The sequence below is a fragment of the Poecilia mexicana genome, unplaced genomic scaffold (assembly GCF_051168715.1).
Source record: "Poecilia mexicana isolate PSO_F unplaced genomic scaffold, ASM5116871v1 scaffold_6, whole genome shotgun sequence".
NCBI lineage: Eukaryota > Metazoa > Chordata > Actinopteri > Cyprinodontiformes > Poeciliidae > Poecilia > Poecilia mexicana.
In genome coordinates, this window is record NW_028263375.1 from 21,962,169 (window position 1) to 21,981,642 (window position 19,474).

At 39.0% G+C, this 19,474-nt stretch overlaps 4 protein-coding genes across 6 annotated transcripts in view; 1 reads left to right on the forward strand and 3 right to left on the reverse strand.

Annotated features, from left to right (window-relative positions):
* Nucleotides 1–436: 436 nt before the first annotated feature.
* On the forward strand, nt 437–3,599 carry LOC106926039 (uncharacterized). Of its 3 annotated transcripts, none has more exons than XM_015000672.2 (3): nt 437–528; nt 1,439–2,739; nt 3,099–3,599. In XM_015000672.2, exons 2-3 carry the CDS (start codon nt 1,441–1,443, stop codon nt 3,243–3,245), a joined length of 1,446 nt encoding a protein of 481 aa, XP_014856158.2. In that variant the 5' UTR covers nt 437–528; nt 1,439–1,440; the 3' UTR covers nt 3,246–3,599. The 3 variants fall into 3 exon arrangements, with proteins under 3 accessions (XP_014856158.2, XP_087862534.1, XP_087862533.1); XM_088006408.1 differs by lacking the exon at nt 437–528 and adding an exon at nt 538–777 and having other exon boundaries at nt 1,437–2,739; XM_088006407.1 differs by lacking the exon at nt 437–528 and adding an exon at nt 538–727 and having other exon boundaries at nt 1,437–2,739.
* Nucleotides 3,600–3,643: 44 nt separating this feature from the next.
* LOC106926041 (phosphatidylinositol N-acetylglucosaminyltransferase subunit Y) lies at nt 3,644–4,132 on the reverse strand. The gene has a single exon (XM_015000674.2). It carries the CDS (start codon nt 4,130–4,132, stop codon nt 3,920–3,922), a length of 213 nt encoding a protein of 70 aa, XP_014856160.1. The 3' UTR covers nt 3,644–3,919.
* A 97-nt stretch (nt 4,133–4,229) lies between these two features.
* Nucleotides 4,230–5,613, reverse strand: pyurf (PIGY upstream open reading frame). The gene is made up of 2 exons (XM_015000673.2): nt 5,334–5,613; nt 4,230–4,371 (listed from the first exon to the last, which is right to left on the reverse strand). Exons 1-2 carry the CDS (start codon nt 5,534–5,536, stop codon nt 4,230–4,232), a joined length of 345 nt encoding a protein of 114 aa, XP_014856159.1. The 5' UTR covers nt 5,537–5,613.
* An 11,471-nt stretch (nt 5,614–17,084) lies between these two features.
* galnt18a (UDP-N-acetyl-alpha-D-galactosamine:polypeptide N-acetylgalactosaminyltransferase 18a) overlaps nt 17,085–19,474 on the reverse strand; it is a 133,878-nt gene continuing 131,488 nt past the window's right edge. The window contains exon 11 of the mRNA XM_088006409.1: nt 17,085–18,597. Coding sequence (XP_087862535.1) covers nt 18,451–18,597 — 147 coding nt within the window. The 3' untranslated portion in view covers nt 17,085–18,450. The remainder of the gene's footprint in view (nt 18,598–19,474) is intronic.

Below are 19,474 nucleotides of genomic sequence, written 5' to 3' on the forward strand. Positions count from 1 at the left end.
CATCAAACCTATAAAAAAAAAACATTTTATAGTACAAAAAATATGGTTTTAATGAAAAGTATGTTTAAGGGTTATTTTAATGAGGCGGCTTTAATGTGAAAAGTGAGCCTCATCAAAAAGCATTTATTGAATATGACTGTGTGTGTACATATTAGTGAATTTCTTCATATGCATTTGATTCCGAAGCCTGTTCTTGTAAACTGAAAATGCACATAGTAAGCGCCCATGGCGACATCTAGTGGTCCAAACTATTTTTACATAATTGAAAAGATTAGCCTCCTTCAGGGGGAAATTAAACATTGATTAAAGACTTACACTCATGAGTAAAACTACTTTTTAACAGAACTCAAATTAAATTTTCTCAAATATTAGTTAAATAAAACTTATTGCTAAATTTAGATTTAAAAAGTGAAAATGCAAATAGTTAGACACCAGCTTTACGTGGTGTACTTGAAAGCACCACGAGCAGAGGCGGCGGTCTCTTTGAGGTGAAATCGCGGACTGGGCCACTGAAACTTCTCTTCGAAGGTAGTTATAATATCAAAAAGCGTTTCATACCGTTTTTGCCTAAATTTCAACCCGTATGAAGCATATAATTAGGCAAAAATAAGCACTGAGTGGTAAAAGAGAGAGAGAGAGAGAGGTCCTATTGGTGAAGGTCCTAATGGCCTTCACCATTAGGACCTATTGAGGTCCTAAAGACACCGAGTCTTGTTGGCTTCATCCGGTGAGTTTGCTAAATCCTTTTTATCTCATGCTACTACCAGCAGTTTTCTGGTAAGTAAAGTAAAATGTACAGGAGACAGTTGAATTACCAGCTTGGAAAAACAAAAAATAGGGAGCTAAATGTATAAGAAACTAGATGTGTAAAAAAATATTCCTTTTTTTTTTTTTTACAATTTTGTTTGTGATTGGTAATTCTTTGGACCGCGGCAATTTTAAGTTGTTACTTTTTAATGTGCAACAGTTCGCAGTTAACTTATTACAATAGTTCCGTCCGTCTTCGGAGTATTTTTATGTGGAACATTTTTTGAGATGTTGCAATGTTGAATAGCTATTTCTCATTGACGTGCTTACGAAGCACTAGCTTCTGTATCAGGCTAAGCTAATATCCTAAATACGGGATATTCTAATAAACATAAAGTCTACAATGATAATTTTCTGAGCAGTTACTGTTTAACAAGTTGCCGGAATGAAGTGTCTGATTTTTAAAGATTAGTGTGGAACATTTCCCGGATGTTCTGTTCACTCGATTTCAGCTTTGTATTTGTAACATGTTTCACCTTTGCGCATGCATTGTGTCTTCAAATATTTTCAATTGTAAAAAATGGGAATATAACAAATCTTTTGAAAGCTTTCAAAAAACACTCAGCTTGGTAACCTCTCAGGATAAAGTTATACATCCGTTTTGTCTTTTTTCTGTCTTTTTGTCCAAGAGTCATGAGTGACTATGAGGCTGCAGACTTCTTCAAAGGACTTTGGCCTTCACCGTTGAAAAGTAAACCAAAGAAAGACTACAAGAAGACCAAAAAAACTGCAAAACATAAAAAGCGCAGTCCCACAAAGATAAAGGAGAGTGTCCAGAAGAAAAAGAAAAACTCCAAATTCAAAGAAGCCATAATGGCAAAGAAGGAAAAGAAAAAAGAAAAGAAGAAGGAAAAAGATAGGGACAAGAAGAAAGGGAAGGAAAAAAAGAAAAACAAATTAGCATTGAATCTTGATCTGAAACTCTTCGAGGGTGGTAAAAAGCTTGCCAATTGCCAAAACGAGACGCTAAACTCTTTATCTGGAAAATCTGTGAAAGAAACCAAGAAAAAGAAGATGGTGGCGTTTGGGTTGCCCCCCTACATACGTGTCAAGCGTCCAATCTTCACCTCTTCGTCACCAAAAGAAATGGAAGCCGCGAGAAAAGGCGAGAGCTGCTCCCAGGTGATGGGAAAAAGCCAGATTAAACCACATGACAATGACTTTCAGTACAACAGTGATGATATAAACAGCCAGGACCTGTTCATCACCCAGAAGACGTTCAGAGCGAGAAGCCCGGAAACTTCCGGCAGCGAATCCAGTGACGGAATTATTTCTGCATCCCCTCAGCAAGACAAGAACCGGCACTCTGCTGTGGGAGAGAGAAAACAATGTAATGAAACATCAGATAAAGGACAGGACGGAGCAATACATCTGTGTGTGCGGGAAACAAAAACAGACCGGGAGGAAGACATCGATCCGCTTCGTAAACACTCGAGCCAAGCTGGAGAGAAAGCAGCGTCTCAACATGAGAAGCACAATCCTTTCTTGGATGATCCGATGATCGTAAACCCAACCCCGGACGGTGTGCTGATCAAACGATGCTGCTCAGATCGTCTGGACATTGGTGAGCCGCCCCCGTGTCCCGCTTTAGCAAACACTTCAACTCAGACTGAAAACTTCTTCACCGCCGAGCTCTCCTCCTACCTCCGCTTCTGCCAGAAAAACAGAGCCACTTCGGAATCTCAGAACATGAAACCTTTGGATCTTAGCTTGCCACAGAGAACGAGGGGAGAGCAAGGGAAGACACTTGAGGTCTACAGAAAACACAAAGCAAAAAAAAGTCTTGAGCAGAATGCAGCAGCGGCTAAGAAGGAACCCTCATGTGAAAACACTCCGAGCCCTCAGTCAGAAGCTGAAACCAAGTCGGTCAACACCACTACCTCCAGTGAGGACGACCACCACTGCCACGCTGGGAAGAAAGATGTGAGCCAGGTGACACCAGTCAAACTCAGGCATTTACAATCATATCTTTGAAAATAAGCAAATAATAAAAAAAAAATGCTGATTTGTGCAAACCAATTCACTAGTTGGCTGTAAAAACAAAATTCTCTATACTTTAGGTGAAATTTTAGTTGATCTTATATGACACTACAAATGTGCGCAAAATAATTGATTTGTGTGCTACCTACTGATGCTAATTGGCGTACAGTTTGGGTGAACAATTTAAACAGACTCTTCTTAGGAGCCTTGCATATAACTTGGGGCTTTTCATAATTTATTTGAAAATTTATTTTCATTTATTTTCCAGCATTGAATAATTACCCGATCTTTTTCTTTTTCTTGGATTTCAGGTCGGAGTGGTTCAGCTGAGACTCAACAAGCCCTTCTTCTTCAAGACGAAGGGAGAGCGGCAGTCGCCTCGTCCGTACTCGCCGCTGATGAAACTCGCTCAGGGAAGAGATGTTGAATCCAAGAAGTGCCGTTCAGGAAGAAAATGAAAAGTTTGAGCTCATCTCATTTTTGTAGCAAGAGGGCTTAAAACCATCTGGATTTCTCTCAGCATGCTTGTGACATGAGCTTAAGAGCCATTGTTGTCAGTAATAATTTAGCAGGTACTATTGTTTTAACTTACACCAAGTGGTTAAAAATCAGTTGCCTTTTGCAGTTCCAACCATAAACTTTGTATGAATTTCTAGTTCATTCTGTCAATGTTACATTTTCTACAGTTATTTTGTTACAAGCTTTGAAGTTTAAAAAATTCTCCACCAATTTTTATATTTGACAAGCTGTAGTTCGTGGATTTGTTATGTAAGAAAATTGCCTTTTATCTATTAAAGTTAATTTATTGAAAAGATAGTGCGGTTCACTTCCTTTCACTATAAAAACAGGCTACAAATTTCTCAAGAGGATTCAGCACAGATTTATTTGTTTAATCTCTATAGAAACAGAAGCTTTAGGTTGTATACACAGGCGTTTGACATTTACACTGAGACTAGTGTAGGGGTACAGAAAAAAAAATCCAGAATACCTCCATCTTGGCAGATCTCTAAGAGCTCTGCATTGTTGTTTGAAAAATACGTATCAAGCATGAACTCAAGGAGCTGAAAAATCCCAAGTTACGTCAGAAAATATATACATTTTTCTGGATGAGAAAACATTTAACATTCTAAGTCTAGTTGTGCCTGAAGAGCTTGATCCCCATCCAGCTCCAAAGGTGGAAGAAGACATAGACTGGGATGGTGACCGGCAGCAGCAGGCTGTAGAAACACAGACTGTTGCTGCTGGTGCAGCCCTGAGGGAAGTTCTCATCCACAGCGGCAGAGAAGAACAAACCACAAAGAGACACAATGGGAACCAGTCCCACCATCATGGACAGGGAGAACATTCTGGCAGTTCAACAATAACCCACCGCTGGATTCAAATCACTAAGTCAGTCAGAGGATAGATGTATGTTAGTTAGAGTTCGGTCCAACAAAGATATTCTACTCTGCAGGTGTCTTTGGAGTTTGAGTGTCTTTCTGTATCAGCCTGGCCTCCTGCGGGATCATGTTTGGAATGCCGTCAACGATGGGATAAGCGATGCCGAGCTCCTCGTTGATCAGCTCATTGGTGTTGGCGTCGTACCTGGAGATAGAGAAGACGTGTTATTCTGCCATGACCACCTGCTACTATACACAAACGAGAAGGTTTTTATGAATGCATTCTAAAATAATACTTTGATTTTATTTCCTTATCAATTTGCTTATTTCCTGGTGTAAAAAAAATACTACAGAATGACTTAAGAAAACATCATATAACTTGTATGCTTGCAAACTTATACAGTGAGACATGGGATCTAGTCATTTCAGCGCTTTGCCATTTTATACTGTAGCAGTCTGGGTTCAGATTACAAGAAGGCAAATTCTAAGGTCTTTTTTTGTTTTTTTTAGCTTGAAAGCTAATTGGTAAGAAGCCAGATGAGCTATAGCATCCTTGAGTTTTCATAAACTAAATACACAAATCACCATTACTGCCTACTGGAAAATGTGCAAATAATAATATACAAGTCAATAGGTTGAACGCTATTCAAGATTGTGAGAAAAAAAAAAAAAAGAAGAAAAAAGGCTTTACCGTGGCTCTTTTTTGAGTTATAAATTTAGTACAGGTTAATTAATTAAAAACCTGGATTTTCTATAAACTGTCTTTAATGTAGAATACATTTTTGACATGTCTTAAGTATTGCAATTTTGTGCCGTTGTAGGTAGGTAGGTAGCATTAGTAGGTAGCGCACCTGTGCGAAAAAGAAAGGAATTGACAAAAGGTTGTTTATTTTATGGTTGTTTTTTGAGAGCAGATTATAGAGTACCTCTGACTGAGGTGGTTTCAGGATAAAATTCGTTTATCTATAGTCAAATTCAGGTGAGCGTTTTATTTTGGGAACTAAGATTATAGTTTGTGCAGGGCCGTTAAAAGCAGCGGAATAGCCCTTTAATCAAGTCGGATGCCGACGTCACCGTCGTCCTGTTAAATCAGTCTCACTGTTTCAATCTCAAATGTACCTTTCTGCCCCCGACACCCTTCAAAGAGAAACCCAGTCACCTGTTTACCTCAGTGGCTTCTTGGACAGCGGACAGACCAGTACTTCCAGTAGGGAGGAGTCGAAAGGAAGCTGCACCTCGTCCTTCACCTCGGCGAAGCTCCTCACCGACACACGGCAGGCTGTCAACGTCTGTATGGACGAAGCGCGATTCACATGACGGTGAACACGACCTGTTTCTGTCACCAACCTGCTCAGAACATTCTTCAACATGACCAAAACACTACGCTGAGCAGGCTTCTCTCCAGCAAGTAGCGTTGGTTTCAGTGTAACTGGAATACAAGTCCGACTAGCAACATATAAACGGCTCTGTGAGGTTCCGCTGAAACTGTTCTAATTAAAACACAATAACTGTGACTAAATAACTATTGGTGTTTACTTGTATGTGTGCAATTTAATTTACAATGTTACAAACGACTACACAGTTAGTTATGTTAGACTTTATTTTTAATATTGGTCGTTTTTACATTTTACCACATGATGGCAGTGTTTCTATTTTCACTCCATAGTTAAACAACTGTCTAGAGTTGGGCCGTGATTATTTTAAAAGCATTTGAATTACACAAATGACATTTAATGACAGTTCCCTTTTTATTAATAGATGCAATTTCTTATGAAATAGCTGCAACAAACAAATCATAATTACATTTTTGTTTTATTATAATGAAAAATTACACGGGTCACATCTGTTGTTTGGAAGAAACTATTGTAGAACAAAGTTTGTGGACTTTCACAACAGCTGACATTTGTATTCTAGTTTTATTGAAGCCCCACAGACCTTGTGAAATGATTTCCCAGCAGGTAAAATCTATATAGTATTAAATATTGTCAGTAACTCTGCTGCCAGTAGCAACAGCAGCAGAATGCCTTTTCCAAGCCATACGACTGAAGATATTGCTCTGAGACTTTCCTGGAAGGGCTCCAACTTGTTTTAAAACCGCTTCCAGCTGTAATATATCCTGCCACTCGTTACATGACAGGCCTGCTAATACACTCTCTTTTTTTTCTTTTTTCCGTCACCATGGGATGTCTTGAAAATGCTGTTGAAGAGCTGTACACTTTTACTCTATCTTTTTATTGGGTGGGGACCTGTTTACTCATGAGATATCCTTTCTCTCTGACAGATCTGTGGAACACCAAACACATTCAATACGACTCCTGGTATAAATAAGTCAGAATTTCCCTTTTCAATAAACAAAACAGTAAAGAAAAAAAAACTGTAAAGAAAATTCTGAAAGCAATATTTCCTATGTGGACCATGAGTCTGCTAAATACATAAAATCAATCATACAATACTTCACTTTTTTTTATTTTAGCTACTGAAGCTACATAAATCTTTAAAGTTTCTAATATTCAACAAGGGATTTTACAGTTGGATGAAGAAATTTAATATAAAAACATAAAACATTTTTTAAAACATCAATGAATTTGTTGAAGATTTCAGAAGCAAGGCAAATTGGATCATAAATTATGGGCGTGTCTCTACCAGATTGGCACACCCAAAGACTCAAACCCTTGTCCATTGTTCTTTGCAAAATCACTAGAGCTCAGTCAGACTGAGTAGCATGACACTATCACCACCACGTTTCAAAGTTTGGAGGGTGTTTTCAGTTTGCATACTGACCATGCAAACGACCATTGCATGGTCTTGCATGAGCATTGCATAGTCATTGTTTGGCCTCTTGTTTGCAGGAGGCCAGACAGTTCTGTTTTGCTCTCGTCTCACTAGAACAACTTCCTCGATATCTTTGCCTTATCGTCTTGATGGCTTGCAGGATTGCTTATGGTTTTCCTTCAACAATGTCTTTGCTCTTGTTGCTCTTCCTTTAAGTCTGGATTTTGTGTAGAGGATGATCGGTAGCCATCCTTCAGAAGGCAATTGGTTGCAGTATGCATGTCATGCTTTTCTTGTAAAATCAGGGTTTAAAACTTCAGCTGTTTATAAGGAGTGTTTAATCCCCAGTTGTTTACATGGAGAAAAAATATAACTGAATAAGATAAGATAAGATAAGATAAGATAAGATAAGATAAGATAAAATGTATTGATCCCAGAATTGGAGGATTACTACTGAGTTTGTGAGGTTAAAGAGAGTCTATGTGGTGTAAAAGTTTTGAAATCACTCCTCAGATCTTCATGTTCTACTTCCAAGGAGCAAGACTTTCTTCCAATCTTTTAAAGTGGTGTTGATCAATATCACTGCAGTCTAGAACATCTCTGTAGAGGATGAACAATATCAGAAATGAGAAAAAGAAAAAAAAAAAATATCAGGAAGAACCTGAGACCAGAGATGCTTCTTATGTTTTCTGGTGTTTATGTGAAACTGTGTTATGGTTGGGAATGTTCACAGTCAGCTAATGAAATGCAGACATATATCTTTACAACAACCGGCTGGTATAAACATCCAATTTTAAGAAAGGAATATTTGCTTATCGATCTCAGGTTATTGTCGACGCTATGCTGATTTTTCCCTCGAACCCACAGGAGTTGTTTCATACTGAAAAGAGTAGTAGGTCAGATTTAAAATGCCGAAACAAAACATTTACCCATGAGAATGTTTGGAACTGAAAAGATGTGAAAAAACAACATTTCACAGACCAACATTGGTTCAAGAAAGAATAATGTAGAGAAAGTACAAATGACACAAGGTGGGGAAAGTTGCAAATCTTGACATGAAAAAAGTGTGGCTTAATTTACCAGCAGTGTCAATAACTTTGAGCTGAATTGTATGCTCTTTATAAGTAAATGTTTTGCGATTTTGTAAACAGTAGTGACTGTTGTCGAGTTTCATTGCCGTTTTTCAGCTGGTTCTACTTTGTTGTCCATCAGTAGTTGTTGTTTTTAATGTTTGCTAAAGATTTTTTATTTTTATTTTCTTTCAGGTCATATTTTCTAAAGTATATTTTGTTGTGCTGAGGACGTCAGTATCACATGCTGGAGTCAGTAACTCACAGCAAAATCCAGTAAATTCACTGGTTGTCAAATTCTTCATAAAGTTATGAGCTTAAATACACTTTTTTCTTTTTTTTTTAAAGTACAACTTAGGAGTGCGAACGGAGAATAAAAACACTGGCTTTATGCCTCTGGGGTGACAGAGCAGCCTCCCTCAGCAAGAAGCAGTTTGGATCTGGCAGCGGAGAGTCTCTCCCACGCTGTTAAACACTAATAACTTAAGAGATTTCTGGCCCAGAGAAGAACTTCTCATAACTTCCCAGTCGCCTGCACAAACAACTCCACCTCACGAGAAGCGAGGTACTCTGCATCGCACCTTCAGGGCTGCGTGCGCGAGGCCCTGTGTTTTGATTCGGAAGAATGTTTATTTGTCAGATGCTTCCGACAGTCATCAGGTAACCAGACGCAGTTGCACAACTCTCGCTGTACTGTGGTTGTAATGTCTGTGTGGGAGGCAGAGCGGCGTATGGAAGGAAGCGCAGCAGACGGAGCAGAGTGTCAGGCACCTTCCAACCTGCAGGGAGTCTTCTGACAGCCTTCATCAAGCCCCACGCTGCTGACCTTTTAGGGGTCTCTCACAGTTGCGCTGGAGTCGTCGGTGGCAGCTTCTTCCTCAGGTGTTCTGTGCAGAAAAGTTCTTCAGAGTCAAGTGTGTCCATGGCAGTGCTTTTTACAGTACGGCGGGGTTTATAAAACATCTTTTTATTTTATTGTTTTTCGTCCCCCCGGCTTGAAAGCTGTCACGGTAAACAGACAAGAGTCCTGCATGCTCCAGGATGTCGGGTTGAATCTATTCAGGCTGAAAACCTGCATGGGAGCTCCCTCTGCTTCCTGATAAGTTGCGCTCATTAGTTTAATTAACCCTGACCTAAATGCCGGGTGTTTGATGGTGGTAAATTATGTCTCTCAAGACTTTCCATCATGATAAAAAAATATATATTTATTTTCAAATTCTGTTATCTCACCTTGTTGTTTGCACAGGAGCTTATGTTTGGTCCTCGCAGACAGGAAAATTAACATAATCAAATGGTTCACAGGAGCCCAAATTACTCTAAATCAGGTGTTTTGTTTTTTTTTAGATACTATCTGGAATTTTTTTTCTTCAAATGAATTTATGCTGACACAAAAACAGAGATGGGCTTTCAACAGCAGGCTTTCAAAAAAAAAAGAAGAAGCAGAAAAAGAAAAAAAAACCCTCTACTAAGTCTGAAACAAACAGTGATGTACATGGCCGAGATTGATGTTTGAATTTTTGTGACTGGTTTGTTAGAGCGCAAGTTCAGCTCACAAAATGGAAAAAAATTACATATTATTCTGTACTCATAATCTGCAGTTGTTGCATAATTTTCCAGTACTTTGACACGGATGCTGCCTAGGAGGACTGAGTGCTAAAAAAATGGGATTTCTTACTTCTTCCAGCTGGTGTAACCTAGAAATCAGACGATACTTTTCTTGTTTCATGCCAGTTAGATAATACCCACATATTTTTAGATGCTACATGTCAGGGTATTGAGCGAAGGAAAGCTTTATTTAAATTCTCTCTTCTTTCTTTTCTGAATTCAGAGGATTACTGGGTCTTCAAGCCAATATTTCTCAATTTTGGTCCTCAGGGACCCCGACCCTACATGTTTTAGGTGTATCCCTTCTGCCAAACACCTGACTTTTTAAGTGGGTGATTTACAGGCTTCTGCAGCGTCTGATAGCATGCAGAGGAGATAATGCAGTCATTTGAATTAGGTGTGCTGGAACAGAGACACATCTAAAATGACTAGAATTGAGCAACACTGCTTAATGCAATTTATTGAAAGCCTAATAAAGTCATGGCCTTGCAAGTTTCTGTTCATGACAGGTGAGAAAATTGGAAGCACACCTGTGCATTTATGTTAAGGCACTACGACCAAATATCTTAACTTTTAAAGGCACTTCCTATCATCCGAGGAAGCTAAAATCGAAATGTTAGCACACAGTGGGCATTACGTTTTTAAGAAGAAAAAGGGTGAAGCTTGTAAGTCGGGGAATACCATCCCAAATGTGAAGAAAGCATCATGTTGTGTGGGTGTTTTGCTGCAGGAAGGAGTGGTGCACTTCAAAATCATGGGGAAGAAACATGATGGGGGAGGGAAAAATGTTGTGTGGAAACTTCTTACGTTATCAGCCAAAAGTTAAAGGTTGGATACCTTTAGGTTTTCCAAACGGACAATGACTCCATCACCAAATGAATTACAAAAGAGAAAAAAGTCAATGTTTAGAGTGGGCATCACTCGTCATTTTAGCAGTCACAGAATATAAGTTAACATTGAGTTTAAATATAAACATGAATGAAGAAGAAGAGAAATAAAACACGTAAAAGATCTCTGATCCGTTGGCTTGTTTGATCTCATCAGAGGCATGTATTTGCGGAAACCTGTTGGGAGGAATTTGTCTTGGTTACTGATAAAACAGCAAAAAAAAAAAAAAAAACAAACAAACAAAAAACTCTGACACGGCTTTGTAGAAGATAACATATTTCTAATGTAAGTTCTGTTGGTTCTGCAGAGAAAAACAGGCTTCCTGCTTTAAGCTGAACGGAGCCAAAGAATTTCTGTCATTCCTTTCAGCTTCTGATCTTTTCTCTGCTCAGCAAAGATTTTACCCCAGAAGAAGATTGGGTCTTTCATTTTTTTTTTATCCCCCGTTTAATAATTTTGCTGATGTAGCATTTGTGGTTTAATCTGAAAATCAGTTCTCCGAGGACTTTCTTACTCCCATGGACCCTCCTCTCTTCTCTCCTCTCCTCTCCTCTTCTGCTCTTTTGCTCCACGTTTCTCTCTCTGCTCCTTCTTCCTCCCTCTTGCAGTCAGCACATTCCCCTGCCAGCGAAGACAAAGAGCCTGGCTCCTGCTAATGCACCTGATTGATGGAATGGCACAGATCCAATAGAGCGTTGGCCTTCAATTAAGCCCCTCTTGGTCACCTGGCAACGCCGTTAACGAAGTGTACCCTTCAATTAAGTCGCGGTGGTTACTCAGCAGAAGCCTGAGCCAATGAGGCGTGAGCGAAGGTTGGCGCCGCGTTGTTAACGCTCGCTTCAAGGCCTCAGACTGCTGCACTGCCTTTAATCACTCAGCCGGCCTTTAGTGCTACCGGTCTGTGTGCGATGATCGCTGTGGCTCATGGCTCATTGAAAGTGCTGGGTTACAACGCATTTGATGTTAGAAGAAGGTCTCAGGCTTGTTTATGAAGTGTTCAGGGTAACTCCCTCAAACAATACGAGCACAGAGATCCCCATTTTATGACAAATTATCCAAGGGGATGCTATGCTGTTTATGGGGAGGATGTTTTGATTGCTGAGCATTACTGTAGCTCTTTAAGAGGCCAGTGTGCGAAAGGATGGGTTTCTCTTTAGCGAAGATGCATGTTCTCCATAATGGCCCCTATTAAAACAGAGGGGATGGCAGCAGGAGAAAAGGGGGAATTAAAGAGAGGAAGAGTGAGAGGAGGAAGGAGGGGGGAAAAAAATGACAGAGTGAGAGACAGAGCGAGTCCAGCCAGCTTTTCAGCACCCTAACGAGAGAGTAGGTTGCTGCACGAGGGTGATAATTAGAGTGTCCTCACAGGATACAAGACTGAAGAGGCCCACACTTCTTCTGCCCCTGGCACATCTGCACTACAGAGGACAAACTGCCCTGAGGAAGTTTTATTTAGCCTGCTTTGATGTCAGAGTTTTAAACCTCAAGCTTTGACATCATCAGAAAAAGCAGACTGTCCACTAAAAACTTTGCCTGCTGTCATCTTCAGGGTTAAAAATCCCCCCCCCCCAAAAAAAACTATAATGTAGTCAAAAAAGAATTTGCCCCAGATGCTGGTGGAGGTTGTCTGGCTTGATGGCGTTGAAAGCTGAGCTGAAGTCTACAAACAGGATCTTGGCGTACGAACCCTGGGTGGCCGAGGGGGTGTAGCCTGAAGTGTAGCTCTGAGTTGACTGCATCATCTGCTGACGTTTTTTGCCTGGTAAGCAAATTGCAGGGGGCCCAGCAGGGGGGCTGCGATGTTCTTCAAATGCTCCAGCACTAACAGCTTAAAAGATTTCATGACCACGGACGTCAGGGTGTGAGAGATCTGTCGCATTTAATCCTGTGATTGTGGCGTTTCTTGGGAGTCAAGATGGCGGCAGGAGACTTAAAACAAAAGGAAACCTGATGTAGCTCCCGATTACACAACAACTGCAGGCAAATGTTTTGGGCTCCTCTAATTGTTTGGTCTGGCAAAGCAAAATCTGCCCATTGTTGAACATTTATGCAGTCAGTGAAGAGGCACCGATGGCATGCGCAAAATCATATTTGCACCTCTGAACTTGTTTCTGCTGGGTTGCGTCTTCTTCTGGTCTTTTAAGCATGCTGTGATCATTTTGGGGGGTATCATGAAAGTTTTATCATTTCCAGTTCCGTTTGCGTTTTCGAGACAACAAACGTTTCTCTGAAGTTTTTAAAACGTCGTCGCATTGGGGCAGGTCATCACAGGATTGACAGACGGGCTCCTGTGGTCAGTGACATCTGCTTCTGTTTTTTTTTTTTTTTTTTTACTTTCATTTACAACAAAATACCGATTTGGGGGATTGGATAATTGGAACAAGTAATTTCTTGAAAAAAGTGATAATCTCCTGCAGCCTTACACATGATGTGACAAAAACAATTGGAAGCTTTTCCAGGATTGACCAGTATTCTCATACTCCATATAACAGTAGTTATAAAGATACAGTCTTACTAGGTCTGTCTAATGAATCAACAACTTGAGGGAAAATATGTTTTTATGAGAGAAACTTCTGTTTTGGCTCTTAAAATGAGCAGGTACATTGCCTTGATGTTCATACATTTAAAAAAAAAAAATAAGTAGGTGGAAAAAAATCAAACTGAAGAAGTGTTGACATCATCCATTTTTATTATTGGTACTTATAAATATTTAGTTTAAATACACTAATAAAATAGCTTGGACAATTTTCATGACGTAACATTGTAAAAGCTTCCCAAAAATTGAGATACTTCCAAAAATTCAGGATCTACAAGCCTGAGCCACAAAAAAAAAAAAAAAAAAGAAAAAAAAAAGAAGAAATTGAGGGTCAACAAAAGATTTGGTAAGAGATGCTACATAGTAGCCAACAGACACAGTCCAGGTCCAGTCTTCGACAAAGTGCTAAAGCTTTTCCCTCCACCGTCTGACTAATGATTGACAATGAAAAGTTTTCAATACACGACTGGCTTAAATAATTAAAACTCATCCAGCTTTTAAGATGAATTATTCACAGAGGTTGTTGAAGTCTGGATTCTTAAATAATTGAGAGGTTGATTGCAGATCTTTTATGGCGGTGCCTAATTTCTGGGATCAGCAAAAACGAGAAAAGAGATTTTATAAGCAGCAAATGCCCATTGAGCAAAAAAAAAAAAACAATTGCCTTTTCTTATACAGAAAAACCAAGACATGATGGCAGAGTTGTTTTATAATTCAGCCTCTTGTACAGAAGATTAACATGCTAATAAATCCTTCTTTACATATTAATTTATCTGTGTTAGTGTTTTGGTTCTTCCAAAGAATTCTGCTTTTTACGGCATTTTGACAATAAAGAAAAAAGGATGGTACTAAAAATGCTCTTGCGTCATCATGCAGTAGGTCACCTAGATGAGGATGTTTGATATTTTCTTTGACCACAAGTAACACAGGAAAGATCTGCGAGCTAAAATTCTGAGGTGCATGTTTTGGAATGAAGGATATTATTTTTCTAAGAGTAGTGAGCATTTAGGCTGAAATATGAAGTCAATGGTGACAAAAAAAAACAACATGTTTTCAAGATTCATTTTGCTAAGGGAGATTAAATCAAATATTAAAATATTAAAAGGCAGAAAGAATCTGCACAAAACTAGACTGTTTTTAGTTGAATGATAATTCCAAAAACATATATAAAAAAATAATTGAAATGCTAATTTAAATGCATCATTAAAAGACCCAAATGTGACATAAGTGCCTGTGAAATGTGTCTGAAAACTTCTGGCCTTAACCATCATCAACTTATCTTTTCCTGCAGAATCGTTCAACACATTTCAGTTACGACGTCCTGCGCCCATATTACCTGAAAATGGGGAACAAAGAAGCTACTTTTGGTTCTACAATGCGTTATCTGCTTAGTGCGTCTCTTTCGTGTCTGACTTAACCTCTGGTTCTTTTCTGCAACACGCTGTGACGGAAAACTGAGAGGCACACTGGTCTGAGCTGCTGCAGTCTCATTACTGGACAGAGGCGAGTGCTGAACGGATAATTCATCCACTAACAGATTGCAGATTTACTCCTACACAGATTTGCAAAAGTTCATTAGCAGCCAAACACGGTCATTTATCACAGTGCCAAAGCTAAATGAATGAGAACATTTTTGATTTAGTGTCTGAGCAACAGTAAAAATGCTTACGACGATTAGAAGCTACTTTTTTGACAATGAAATTAGATTTTATGGTGAACAAATTGATTGGCGACACATCTTTGTTTATTTCCTATTTATCTAGATTGTTTAACCTTCACCGCCGCCACCTCCACGAATATCAAATCTAATTGTATTTCTTGCAAATGCAGATATGCTTGCCACTTTAAAAAAAATAGCTAATCAAATATTGGCACAAAAAAAAAAAAAAAGCCAACCAATGTTGACGGCACTAATAGAAATAAAACACGATGGATCTTTCCACTGTCGTGTGAAGCAGATACATAATTTAAAATCGCAAATTAAAATGGATCTCACTGGCAAAGTGGGAACCTCTAGGGGTTCTTTTTCTACAGAATCTGCACAATCATATATCGAGTGACAATGTGCCGCATGGAAACGCAGAAGGCAAGGGGTTATTGTAGTTGATTGTGGTAGAAGTCTCATCTTTGTGTCTAGCTGGAGTAGTCACTTATTGGAGGGGGTGCAATTAAAGATACTAAAAAAAAAAAAAAAAAGTCAAGCTTAAAACTAGGCCATACAAAAGTTAAGGCAAACAGCAACTGCCTAATTATTATGTGTCCAGTTGAAATCAGAGATATTGGCATTGAGATGGTCAAAAACAAAAACACAGCGGTCTCCTTTTTTGAAGGCTCTGCGTCCCCTTGCAGCTGTAAATAACTGACTGTGATATCTAAGGGACGAATGTTAGCAGGAAGCTACTTTCAGTGGTGCGGTTGTTTATCAAAAGTCAGCTTTAATAAACCATGCCAGGCGAACAGCTGTGCTGCCAGGCCTCCGTCAGCGAGCAACACTCAGCTCAGTGCATCCTTCCTCCATCAGCTATTTGCTTCCTATGCCATCCCAAGTAGTCCATCATTGCTCATGCTTTGTTTCCTGGAGCAAAAACGTGTCTGCAATATAGGAAGCTAAAAATGAGAAATACCAGCGGTCAATATTTGTACTCGATTTAATTCATACCCTTCATAGCTATTCCTTTTTCTTTTTTTGTTTTGCTTCTAAAGGTCTTAAGAGGGCGACGTCTGCAGACAGAAAGGGATTTCATTTACGATCTCTAATAAAAGCTACATTCTTAACCATTCAAACAAGTCTGCAAAATCTGCCACAAACTGTTGAGAGGGTGGATGTAAAAGTTGTGATTTCACAGAGGTTTTTTTTTTTTTAAACTTGCTGAGGGATAAGGCAACGTGTTCTGCTCCAAATACGTCTCGTCTGTGAAGTCTATTGATGTTGGACACTCGGCTGTAGAGCTGCAACAGACTGAATTAGAGGATAATTAAGGAAGAAGAAATGTACCGAACGTCAGCTCACATCTTTGCATCTTTCCAGTTTCTAAACTCGTCTTAATATCACGTGTGTCAATCACTAGTTTTGTTTAATCTGAGTCAGCAGGATGCAGGGTTCTTCTTAACCGATGTCTGGCATCAGTCGAACCAAAGCGCAGGCTAGAATATATCCAGATTTCTGCTGTAATTTTCAGGCAACACTTGAGCTTCAGAGGCTCAGAGCATTTTGACTATGATCAAAGAAACATGTCAGTGAAAACTGATGTCTCTAGGAGAGCCAAGTAGAGAATCCACTTCACAACTAGTCTGAAGTCCTCATTTGGGTTCACACTTTCCTGAAAGCAATTAACTCTCCTGCACTGGAGGACCTTACCAAGTTTTTACATTATAAATAAAAACTGCCTCTACAGTCTTCTGTTGTGGATCTTTTAGGTGTTAACGGATACAGACAATTATCAAACGGCTAAAGAAGCTGGAAAAAACCCCAGACGGCCTGGAATTAAATTTTTTTAGAAAACAATTTATTGTTATTTTGACGTTTTTAAATGTTATGTTGCACAACAGGATTTTAATAGAAAAATAGATTTTTTCTAAGAATCTTGCTTATTGTGTCATTTAGTTTTTAAAGTTAGTCGATTTTTACCGTTTTTCACTTCTTTGCTGTTTCGTCTATGCTAATAAGGTTTTTTTTAAAGTTTTATGATTGAAAACCTGAAGGTTTAAATAGACTATGTTTAATGTATTTCTAAATTGGTTTCAGAATCCTGAGTTTGACCAACTACAAATTAAATGTAAATTCGGCTTCAAATTTCCCTTAAAATATATATAAAATGGCTATTTATTTAATAAATAGCCATTCGTAAACACTATTTACATGATAGTGTTTGTTTACATAAACACTATTATGTAAATAGTGTTTTTACACAAATTAGCTGCATGAACTTAAGACACTTGAGACCCTCTGACACTAAAATTAGTTTTTTTTTGTAATTAATCAGGTAAGTTTTATTTTGTCACAGAGAAGAAATTACAAATGGGTATTTTTCTTTCTTTTAGCTACTCTTGAAAATGAAAATTATTAAATGTCACCCATATGCCAATCGATTTTTTGGCAGGCATGTCAGGGAAAAGCATCTATGACTTCAACATGTGCCGCTGGCTGACAACTACTGGGACAACTAACTGTGGTGGGTTTGGCATAAAAAAAAAAAAAATCAGGAATGAAAATATGGAAAAGCAACTGTTCAGTGACTGTTCATGGGTGGGCTCCACGAGGTGGGGAGTATGTTTCTCTCCCAAAGTACCAGCTAATCTTGCTAAAGAAAAATCAGGAGGCCGACACCATTGAGTCTGAAAATGGGTTTTCATTTGGTCATTCAGCTGCATAATGTTCCGCAATGAGGAAGTTGTTTGTCAGAAACAAAGTTCACTGTGAAATTATATTACTGAGGTAAAAAGTTAGTTCCTCTGACATTTTACCCAGGGTGCCAATAAGTGGTGAAAGTGCTGCAAAGTAAAAAGTTTAATTGGTTCATTTTTAAGTGTAACTTCTTTCTTGGCTATGGCCAGTTTAGAAAGAAAGTTGGGTCCTCAATAAAAACAAAATTGTTTTCCTGAAATCCTTATGAATTCAGGTCTTTGCTGCTCAGTTTCCAATTCAGTTGTTCTTCGACATCTCGACAGGATTACAAAGGTGTTTCATAAAATCTTAAAGTCCTTGTCTTTGACCACATGTGTGTGGTCCCTGCAGGTACCCATCTAGTTTTGAAACACACTACAAAACCTCTGAGGGGCCAGAGTTTCTATCATGCTGTGAATTTAAATCACCCTGTCGTTGCTCAGACAGACTTTGGAGCTTCTTTGATGTCTTCAATCTTGCGTCAAACAGGACGATAACGACTAATGACGGCCCTCCATGTTTGATTTGTGCAAAAACATCAGCTGCTTTGCATCCAGGCAGGTTTTCCGCTCAGTCCCCCCCAACTATCTATACACTCAGACATTTTGGAATTATGGTCCTACACCTTGTTTTGTTGATTCTGCAAAGAGACAGATGGGGTTTCAGGCACCATCTCAAGCTGACAGGGACCCAAAATAACAAAGCAAGCCCACTCCTGCAATAAACAGTCTGCTTCCACGGTTTCATGAGCCTTTCCCCTCGAAAAACAAACCATAATATATCTCATTTTAATGGCAGGCTTAATAGCTTCGACAGCATCTGCTCCATCTGTGACTGTCTCCTTGCTCATTTCATTGGTAGAAAAAGGTTATTAAGTTACTGATGGTCCGTGCATGATTGAAGCACGTGTATTCTTGTCCAGATTCTGGGTAAAAACTCATCCAGAGTTGATTATTTTTTGTTTTTTTTGGAAAAGTCCCCCTCTGTTTGGACTCTAATAGTTCCTTTTTAACTCCATCCTGACAGAGTTCACTGCGGCAGGACAGTCAAAATGTTTGTGATGGTCCATTTCTGACCAGTGCAGTCCTGAATGGCCAGCTGGAAGGTGAAGGCTGACTGCTTGCTCTCCACCAGCTCCAGACAACGCTGAGACTCAATATTCTGGATGGCTCCCCCCTGCAGAAAAAGAAGGAAAAAAAAAAAACAAGATGAAGGAATGCAGACATTAGTTTGGCACCTAAATAAATAATCTACCACCGACCCACTTGTAATGAATGTTTTCAGCTTTCTCTAATACCCTTCTGTTCTTGGAAGCGAACGCATTTACCTCTGTAAACATGAGCAGCCCCAATTTTAATGTCGACTGGAGAACATTTTTTCAGTTGCATTTATGTCCAGCCCATTTACATTTACATGGATGGAGGGTTGTCAAATGTCCTCGTCATCCATGAGATGCGTAAAAAGGAAAGAACTTCATGCTTTGTATTTTACAGATTGCACAACAGAACATAATGAGACATCGTCTGGTTGTCAGAAGGGCTATAAAGCAAACACGACGAGATAAAAACATTAGATGCAATATAGCTGTAATGTTTACTTAGCACAAACTAATAAAAAATGCAAAAACCGCATATGGAAAAAACCCCACACACTTACTGCTTCAATAAAAATGAGGAGGATTAGTATGTTTTTAATAAAATGCATTAATTAACTTAGAAACAGCAAACAGGAATGCTTCTATAGAAACAGATATTTTGAAAGCTTGAAGCTCTGAAGCACACAGGAGAGAGCAGTAGCTTAAAGGATCAGACTTGATAAGTGTGCTTTTTTTTTTTCTAAGGAAACTTAGGTCAAAACAAAAACCTTACAGGCAGAGACGCTTAAAAGTCATGTCGAGCTTTAAGATTTCTGAATTACCGCATAATAAGGTTGGGTGTAGTCCGGAGGGAGGATGAGGCAGAATGTCAATGTCTAATGAAGACAACAGGAAGTGCTTTTGATAAACTGAGAGTAAGAGAATAGTGTTCAACTGGAAAAACACACTTATGATCCT

Bases quoted from the DNA above. Each gene is read 5' to 3' on its own strand.
- pyurf (XM_015000673.2), bottom strand. From the start codon at position 5,536: ATGTTGAAGAATGTTCTGAGCAGGTTGGTGACAGAAACAGGTCGTGTT. The intron at 4,372-5,333 runs GTAAACAGGTGA...CTCTATCTCCAG, and splicing joins CTGTCCAAGAAGCCACTGAG to GTACGACGCCAACACCAATG.
- LOC106926041 (XM_015000674.2), bottom strand. From the start codon at position 4,132: ATGTTCTCCCTGTCCATGATGGTGGGACTGGTTCCCATTGTGTCTCTT.
- LOC106926039 (XM_015000672.2), top strand. From the start codon at position 1,441: ATGAGTGACTATGAGGCTGCAGACTTCTTCAAAGGACTTTGGCCTTCA. The intron at 2,740-3,098 runs GTGACACCAGTC...CTTGGATTTCAG, and splicing joins GGAAGAAAGATGTGAGCCAG to GTCGGAGTGGTTCAGCTGAG.